The sequence below is a fragment of the Heptranchias perlo genome, chromosome 1, assembly GCF_035084215.1.
Source record: "Heptranchias perlo isolate sHepPer1 chromosome 1, sHepPer1.hap1, whole genome shotgun sequence".
Taxonomy (NCBI): Eukaryota; Metazoa; Chordata; class Chondrichthyes; order Hexanchiformes; family Hexanchidae; genus Heptranchias; species Heptranchias perlo.
The window spans coordinates 146,238,906-146,248,363 of record NC_090325.1 but is presented as its reverse complement, the minus strand read 5'-3'; the positions used below and the strand labels follow the sequence as shown (position 1 = coordinate 146,248,363).

The following is a 9,458-nucleotide window of genomic DNA, read 5'->3' as shown; positions in this document are numbered from 1 at the left end:
ATTGCACTGTCAGTGTTGTACTTGCAGGATTTAGAGAAAATATATAAGTAAAATTTTAAACCATATGATACACCGGAGATACAGTCTGCTCCTAATAATTCAAAATCGTATTTTATGTTAAAAAATTGAATTATCCAATAATTTGAATTAAGCTATGCAAATAACATAGTAAGTAGGAATTGTGAACAATCAGATAATTTGAATTAAGCAACTTTGAATTAAGAGTAGACTATAATTCATTTTGGTGGTGTCTGCTCTGCTATCTTCTTAAGTTATTTCATCAAATAGCTGGATTGCTCAATAATAAGTTTTTAAAAGTATCAAATGAGTGCACTGGCCACTTCAATAGAATGACTACAACTTGCATTTATATAGTGCCTTTAACATGGTAAAACTTCAAGAACAATCTTAAACAGCCTGAGCCTCTATTGGCTAAAATAAATAATCTATGGAGCTAGTTTCCAGGATGTCAGTTTCTGAGTTATAAGGAAAGACTGGAGAGACATGGGGGACATTTGTATTCCAACCCCCTTGAAGTAAAGGCCGACATTCCTTTAGTCTTTTTGATTACTTTTTGTATCTGTGCACTAACTTTTAGTGACTCGTGTACATGGACACCCAAATCCATTTGCTCCTCCACAGCTCCTAGTCTCTCACCATTAAGTCTCTCAGCCAACACCACCAAAACAGGTCATTTGCTGCTTATAGGTATTTGCTGTGTGTAAATATGCTGTTACGTTTGTTTACCTAACAACAGTGACTACAATGCCTCAGACTATCGTTCGCAGCAAATTACCCAGCTTTCAGGAGAACAGCGTCCACGACACCACACAACCCTGCCACGGTAATCGCTGCAAGACATGCCAGATCATCGACACAGATACCACCATCACACGAGAGGACACCACCCACCAGGTGCATGGTTCATACTCCTGTGACTCGGCCAACGTTGTCTACCTCATACGTTGCAGGAAAGGATGCCCCGGAGCATGGTACATTGGCGAGACCATGCAGACACTGCGACAACGGATGAACGGACACCGCGCAACAATCGCCAGACAGGAGGGTTCCCTCCCAGTCGGGGAACACTTCAGCAGTCAGGGACATTCAGTCACCGATCTTCGGGTAAGCGTTCTCCAAGGCGGCCTTCGAGACACACGACAACGCAAAATCGTCGAGCAGAAATTGATAGCCAAGTTCTGCACCCATGAGGACGGCCTCAACCGGGATCTTGGGTTCATGTCACGCTACACGTTACCCCACCTGCGAACAAAAGCTATCTGTTTTTAATATAATGGGTCATTTGCTGGCTTTCTCTGCCTTCCGGATGTTTCTGCCTCTCTCTGTTTTTTTTTCCTGTTTGTTTTTTTGTTGAATGTGTATTTGGGGGTTCTGTAGGTGACACCTCTCTGTCTGAACACGGTGATTGCCTTGGCAACGGGCAGTTGCAGGGGCAGTCTGTAAACACCATGTATTGTTCTATATGTATAAATGCGTAGGCTTCGAGGAGCTCCTGAACATTTACCTGACGAAGGAGGAAGCCTCCGAAAGCTTGTAGATTTCAAATAAAAATTGTTGGACTATAACTTGGTGTTGTAAAATTGTTTACAATGCAAGAGTAATTCATTGGTTGTGAAGTGGTTTGAGACATCTCGAAGACATGAAAATAGCCACCATATAAATGCAAGTTTCTTCTTTGCTTTCTACTCAAAAATCAGATATGTATATTACGAAAGCAAAATACTGCAGATGCTGGAAATCTAAAATAAAACCGAATACACTCAGCAGGTCAGGCGGTATCTGTGGAGGGCGAAATAGAGCTAACGTTGCAGGTCGATCACCTTTCATCAATTCTGATGAAAGATATATGTTAGTTTTGCATATTTTGGACATATCCCTCACATGCTGATGAATTTATGTATGCTTTTATAAGAAAACCAGCATTAACCTGGAAAAAAGTCGTCCATTTAATTAGTTCAACCTTTATTTAGTATATAATTAATTAGATATAAACTATTGAATATCAAAATGATTGTGTTCAGAAAAACAGATTACATTTTAATTATTTATTTTGTCCAGTATATCCATATGAAGCGAACAGATATATATAAACAAGCTAACATGATACCTGTTACAAGACTGTTCCCATCAAAATTATTTTGCCAGAGGAAAACAGGGATTAGACTACTTATTGTAAAATGGCTTTGAACGATTAAATAATTAGTCTTTACGTATTAACATGTTTTGCAATTTAAGATGAAATACTTGCATCATGTTGCTTGAAACTTGACGTTGCCGAAGAAACTTAGTCCACGAATGCAGTGGATCCTGTATGTCCATACTTTTGCACGTATCTTGTATAATACGATTATTTTGTATGTTTAGAAGTTGCTCATTTTTTGACGAAATGGAATCTCTTGACAAAATGTTATGATTGAGATTTATGATTGAGATAAAACGGTGAAAGATTGCAAACCCTTTCCAAACACAAGGGAGTTGTGTTTCTTTTCCAGAGTCAGATATATCAAAACATATTACCGTTTTTAAACCAAAATAAGGAAGCTTCACCGCAAGTGAGTGACACTTGACAAGTCTAGATTTATTTTCGGATTATAATCACATAACAAAAATGAATTACCCACCCCCCCCCAAAAAAAAAAGAGAAACCAAGGTGCACTTTATGCGGCAAACGGTTGCTTTAAAATAATTTCATATATTTGATCTCAGTTGCAATATGCCAACGATAAATGCATTTTATTTATTTTTTGCTCCTGTCTGCAACTGTAAGAAAAAAGGGGTAGCGCTCGTCTCGAATGTATCCCTGCGAGCCGAGCGGCACCTTTACTTGCCGTCCCTGCACTTGCCCTTTGATCCCTAGATTAGTGTTAGGGTTGGAGCAAAGCTCCTGGTAACAGCGGCACAGCCTCACACTCACTGCCTGACTCTCACACACACACAGACCGGGGCCAGCCAGGTGCATCCTGTGCTGCTCCGAGCCCCTCCACCGGCTAACACAGCACACACACACACACACACAAACACACACTACATGCATACATTACATGGCATGTATACACGCACACTTTTTTAAAAATATATAGTTTTTTTTTGGTGTGTGTGCATTTGCAAATATATATATATATAAAACATAAAAGAGGAGAATGTGAAGAGAAAATGGTTTAAAAAGAGAGTTGAGAGAGAAGGGGAGGAAGGAAAATGCCCAGGAGAAAGCAGGAGCAGCCGAAGCGCCTGCCTTATTCGCGTAAGTGTGTGGCTGTGACTGAGACTGTGTGTTGGTGCCGCCGCCGCAGTTTAGGGTTAAAGAGGTGAAAGCTGACAAAGACACTGAGGGTTTCTTATTTTAAAATAAGAACCGAACGGGCGGCCATGTTGGTGATGATGAGAGAAATTTAAACTGTTTCACCTTTTCATTAATGTTCTCAATTATAAAAAAAAAACCGGACAAGTTGTAATTTATGATTTTTTTGAATAATAATTCTGAGGGAGGGAGATGGGTCTCGGGTCGGCTGTTTACATTTTATTATTTAGTTTTTTTTTTCAAATTGATCTGTTTCGTTTCATGCTGGTGTGTGTTTTTAAACAAGGGTTGAAGGGGGGGGGGGGGGGAGAGGGTTAGTGAGGACTGGCTGGGGCGGCGGCCGAGAGGAGGGGAGGCCGTGGCCCTGGCCCTGGCCTTGGCCGCAGTGAAGGGTCAGACGGAGCAGGCCACGGCGGGCGGGCGGGCTGGGAGCAGGGAGCGGGCACTGGGCAGCAGCCTCTCCTCCTCTCATTCACTCCGCGCCGCTCACATCAAATCCCAGAGTCTTTCCGTCTTATTAAACGTGTTAACTTTTGAGTTAAAGCCCGGGTGGCACGGATCTGATTTGCTCGGCGTGTCTCTATTTTTGGGGGGAAAAGGTTTGCCTGAGGGGCTGAGAACTGCCCAGGATCTCCTCTTTTGCAATCTCGCACCCCTCCCAGTTCAGTCGGGTTCACGTCTTGCAAGCCGCCGTGTCAAAGCCACGGTCGGTCACCTGAAGTTCAGGGTTTAGATCCGTGTCTCTGCACCGACATCTTTGTTTTCCTATTTCAAATTTTACTCTCACCGAGTCTCTTGCAGAGAATGTAAACTCTCCCAAATCTGTAAGACTTTTGCTTCCTTTTCTCTCTCTCTCCCCTGCAATTGCAATTCAGCAGATCGTTTTTGATTTGACCCTTCGGTGCGATGTTTAGGCTCTGTGTCTGTGTTTGTATATTTATATCTACCGAAACTACATTGTACCGTGTGTCCGCTAGAGGACCGGCTAATAGAGCCCGGTAATAATGGCTAACATGTGCTTTAGTTTGCAGCAAATAGTCTAGTTTCTGTTACTTGGTCTGACAAACTATTATTTTAATTGGTAAAATTGTGAATAAAGGCGCGGCAATAGGCGTGCGTTGTAAACGTGCCTTGTGCATGACATCTGCCCGAAGATTCCTTTTACTGCTCTGGTTACTGACTATGTAGTAAAGGTCAACACCACCATTACACTACAGACGACAAAATGTACATAGAATTGTGACTACGTAAAACCACTTTCCCTTTGTTTATGCAAAATCTAATATTAAGAAATGTATTAAATTGGTGACAATTATTTGTTGATGGAGGGGCTGGTCATAATTATTGCCACGGGTTATGTAATAGGCCTAAATACGTGCCTACAGAATTTCAATTTGTATTGGTTGAGTAATTACTTTGGTCTTGATTATTGCAGTTTATAAGCTGTTATTTATAGCTTCACGATCACCTGTGATTACAAAAGACTTAGATGGTACTAAAGGTGAAAGATATACTGTGTATATATATATATATATATATATATAGCATTAGAGGAAGAGCTGGTCAAATCTCAACAAGTGGGATTGAGTGCACCATTGATGGTTATGTTAAGTTTGGTAGACAGTTACCAGTTGCACTTTCGGTTCCCTGAGTTAGCAGTTTGGCAAATAATTGAATTAGTGCACAGGGATACTGTTGACATTTGTGGAGAAAGGTAACTGTAGTGATCCACTGTGGTGGCTGTGTTCTTTAATTTAATATTTTTTAAAGAGAACTATAATCAGATTGAGCTCCCTGACAGCTCAGTGGATAAATACATGGTTCATGAATTTCCGCTTGGGGTTCTTCTGATCTTTTGCCATTTACACTGTTCTCCGGGGGTTCTGCTGATCAACCACAGAAGTTTACAGCAGGAGAACTCTTGCAGAAACTTAAGGTCACCATGTGGTGTGTTAATGAACCATGCAGACCAGGAAGGCTTCTAGGTCCGATGCCAGGTTTGTTCTGAGTTAGACAGGTGAAGATATTTCAAGTGACTTTCGTGTCCCAGATGGGTAATATCAGTCAGGGTGGTGCTCCCAATAACTAATCGTTGGCTCAGTGACCCCCCGACCAGACAAGATGTGCGTTTAAACATGAATTGAGGAAAAGATCAAGCTTTGCTATTATGGCCTCGTGGTCAAATAGCCTGCTGACACTCATTGTCTGGATGCCTGTGTGAACAATGGCCAGACAGTTGACGTATCTGTAGGCTGCCTGTGCCTGCAGGACACTATTGCAGCACGGGTCACCGTCTTCAAGGCAGAAGGGAAATAATTGGAGGGGGGGGGGGTATAATGGAGGAAAACAGCTAACAGCTGAAAGATAGAGAAATTACGATAATTGAGTAGTAGTGATGAAGAACCGAGAATGAAGTACAATACCATATAACTCAGTTGAGGGACTCTTGATCGTATCATTCTGTTTGTGTCAGGGTCAGTTGTTGGTGTCATCCGGGCTGTTTATGTACATTGATGGTGACACTGTAGGGCTGGTGATTTGTGATGGCTTTGGCTTCAGGTTTACCAAGAAATGACAACTATTTAAAATTAGGTAATTTGGTTCTGTTTCAATATTATGTATAAGTAGTTGTGTTTTTGCAGTTGACTGCTGACTATGCAGATTATGCCCTGCTGTGGGATTATATTCATGAAATTGTATTAGTTATTCAACTACCATTATCATTTTTCACAGTTGATATATTTAACATGCATAAACGCACAGGAGTTACAAGTATTTTTATCAAAGAGTTCTGATGACAACACAATGCAAGATTATTTATAACTTACGTGCTAGAAAATTTAGATTTATAGCTTTGAAATCACTCCACGATATTATCGTTTCTTTATATTCCATATTAGTGAAGATTTATTTTTGCCAATGTATTCCTTTCTCTCCTGAAGGTGTCGTCTTCTGCTTGGGTATGGTTCTGCAGGCACTGGTTTTCCATCAGTATCTCAACCAAGTGGCCATTCTTTGAATGTAAGCCTAGATAGTGAGTGTCAGCACACTATTTTACCATGGGGGCTTCACAGTTCAGCCTGATCCTGTCCTCATTTGGCACGAGTTGCACACACTTCCAGTAGGTGTAATTGACTAGCAGTCAGGAGCGAGAGCCTGGTTGATTTTCTCCTCAGTAGCCCAAGGGCACTGAGCCAAAAATTAGCTCTATCAGCTAACTCAGGACAGAGATCTCAGGCCTGTGTAGCTCGGTTTATTCTTGCTTTACCAGTTGAGCCGTGGGGACGGGAAGCAAAGATAACATTGTTTGCATTTATTCAGGTTTGGGTCTATTTTCTATTTGCAAGTACGGTACCTGTTGTCATGGTGGATGTTGATAGCTGATGAGCATCTTGTCATTTATTTGCATGGTAATGTCTCACTAAAAGATTAAGAATCGTGATGAAATTGTTGCAAGTTTTTCGAGTGATAATCCAGTTGCTTACTGGAAATAAGTCAGTATTTATTACTTAATGCTAACCTGTGTTTGTAATTTGTGTGATAAGTGGACAAATGATTGTAGTACTTGGCACAGCCTCAGACTACGATTGAGTGCATGGTTAGTTACAAACACTTCAGCTATTGCTATTATCCAGTCCAAAAATACTATACCATCATTGTCACCAGAAAAGACTTAATTCATAAAATGGTATTGGAGATATTTAACCCTCTAATGTGTTATTGCAAGCAGTTAGGATGCCTTCCAGTTATGTCAATAGCAGGTTTTTGTCCCTGGCTGGGAGATATTTAAAAAATCAAACATTTTTAAACATATATTCTGAAATTGCTTTCTGGATATATAGGGATGCTATTATGTATGTTTGATTTATTCCAGGGATCCAAAATGAATTTCAAACTCGAGTGGTATTTTTCATTATTGTGTCTCGCTCTTTCAAAACAGTTACCAGAACTAGCTTGCTTTTTGTTTGTGAAATTAAACCAGATATAAAAGAATATTCTAAATGCACAACTTGCAGTAGATTTCCTTCCAATGCTCTATTGGGTATGTGTCCTTCATTGACCTATTCATTTGGTAGTTGCCATGGAATTGGAGGGTTATTGATTGTCTAGGTTCAGGTTATTTGAGAGGGCAGACTTGAGAGGTGCATACTGATGAGCAGGAAATATGGGTATACAGACTGTTCGGTTTAGTAACCAGAATCTGGAAAATCTGTACAACTTTGAATAATGGCAGCACAGCATATGCCCTGTTTTTCTCACTGATATTCAACAACTTCAGAAGGGAGAAACTCTACTTTGGGTATGATCCTTGTCACCCTCCATTACCAAGTCAATTTGGTTGTTGGTCGCGCGTGAACCTTGATGGGGCATGTTACCAGGTTATCCAACAGTGGAGAACATCGCAACTGAGCCTGACCCTGTCCTCCCATGACATTCATGCGTGCAGGTTTACAGCAGAGATCGCTAGATAGGAATCGGAGCTCGGAACCCTGATATAATTTTCTCTGCCTTAACCAGGGCACTGAGGCCTACTGTAACACCCCTACCACCACCCTGGCGTTGGTCAGCTAATGAAGCAAAGTTTGATGTTGAACCTGGAACCTTCTTGCTGGCTTGTATGGCTCAGCTACTCACTGGATAAACTCACTATGCCATTAGAGAAGCTGCATTGTTTTTTTTACATAATGTGCTGTTATTTTTTGTGGTGGATGGTGTACACTGGTCTGAATTCAGTTCTTATTGTGACGCTATTGGGAGAAAATTGCAGTGCACTCGTGATTGAATCTCAGAAGTCTAAATGTTTTTGTAAATAGAACATGATTTGCCTTCATACTGGTTAACTGTTGGTTGCGAGGTCGCATTGGTAGTCAGCAATTGCAGGTGGTTCCAATCATGTAGCAAAGAATAGCATTGCAGGGTGGTCTCGCGTCTACTGTGAGCTAACTGGTGTGTTCATGTGCAGTCTGTTGGTTCCTTTTGAGTGAATATTCCTATTGTGATGAACTGTTAATTTGCTGAACAGGATTGTGCTGTAAAATATTGACTTTTTTGATGAACGCTTCCTTGCAGACCTTTTTAAATGTGATGAAACTTCTTCAAAGATGTAAATTCTTTTCTGTTACAATATGTCAAAGTACTGCTCATTGCATTCTGGGGCAGAACGTCAATATTGCAGCAACCGTTACATTTACAGGCTGCCCAGCTGGGACACTTTTCAAAACAGTCCCTCCCTTACACCCTGAAGGTGCCAATTCTTGCTGGATGGAATTGGCCATACTTGTGGGAGCCTAGATGCCTTTTGAATTGTTTTCTTCAATGTCTAACTGGAATGTCTGCTTTTTGTCAGGCAGCTGATCATGTGGCTAAAATCTGACATTGTATGATGGTATAAAATTTGTGGACCGAGATGAGTTTTGACACACAAAATACTGCTTTTAAAAAGACATGCCAATATTTTTTTAAAAGTACCACCACGAACCTGCATAACCATCTTGTTGTTTAAGCACTTGTTTATGTGATTCGGTTCACGTATGTTTTACATCACAGCTAATGAGTATCCATTCTCTTATATAATATTTATAGCACATGTACTTAAGTATTTTTGAAGGCATTGAGAATATGGGGTAAATTCCTCAGGATTAAAAAAACTGAATATACTTCAACATGAATGATGCCACCTCTTCAATGCAAAGTTTTAATTAATAACACTATATAACGGTATCTCCAAGAAAACTATCCTTTCTGAGTACTGTACCAATTATAACCAGGATGAACACTATTTGAAAAAATCCAGTGAATTTTGTTCTTCAGGTGAGAGCTTGCTGGGTTTGCTCTTAGTTGCACATCGTTGCTGGTGGATAGAGCAGGAGAGAGAAAGAGAGATGAGGGATTGGAGAGATGGAGGAGGAAAGGAGACGGGACAGAAGATAGTGACAGATGGGAAGGAGAGGCAGACAAACAAATAGGAGATCCACTGCAAGAGACACACACAGAAAGAGGGAGACTGAGACCCCCATTTCAAGAACCTTCCATATCGATGCTGATCTCAAAGCGACTTTGAGAGCAGACTCCGAGAAGATGAGAACTTGGGGCGTGTGCGTGTTGCACCTTGTATCTTCTTTCTTTCTTTCTCCCCCCA

At 40.9% G+C, this 9,458-nt stretch overlaps 1 protein-coding gene across 6 annotated transcripts in view; it reads left to right on the top strand.

Annotated features, from left to right (window-relative positions):
- The first annotated feature begins 2,905 nt into the window (after positions 1 to 2,905).
- The window catches only part of znf827 (zinc finger protein 827), an 84,685-nt gene continuing 78,132 nt past the window's right edge, over positions 2,906 to 9,458 (top strand). For 4 of the 6 annotated variants that reach the window (XM_067992347.1, XM_067992357.1, XM_067992354.1 and 1 more), the window contains exon 1: positions 2,918 to 3,262. In XM_067992347.1, the coding sequence (XP_067848448.1) occupies positions 3,217 to 3,262 (46 nt within the window). In that variant the 5' untranslated portion in view covers positions 2,918 to 3,216. Of the gene's footprint in view, positions 3,263 to 9,458 lie in introns of all 6 variants that reach the window. The other 2 variants (XR_010964322.1, XM_067992370.1) reach the window with 1 other exon arrangement.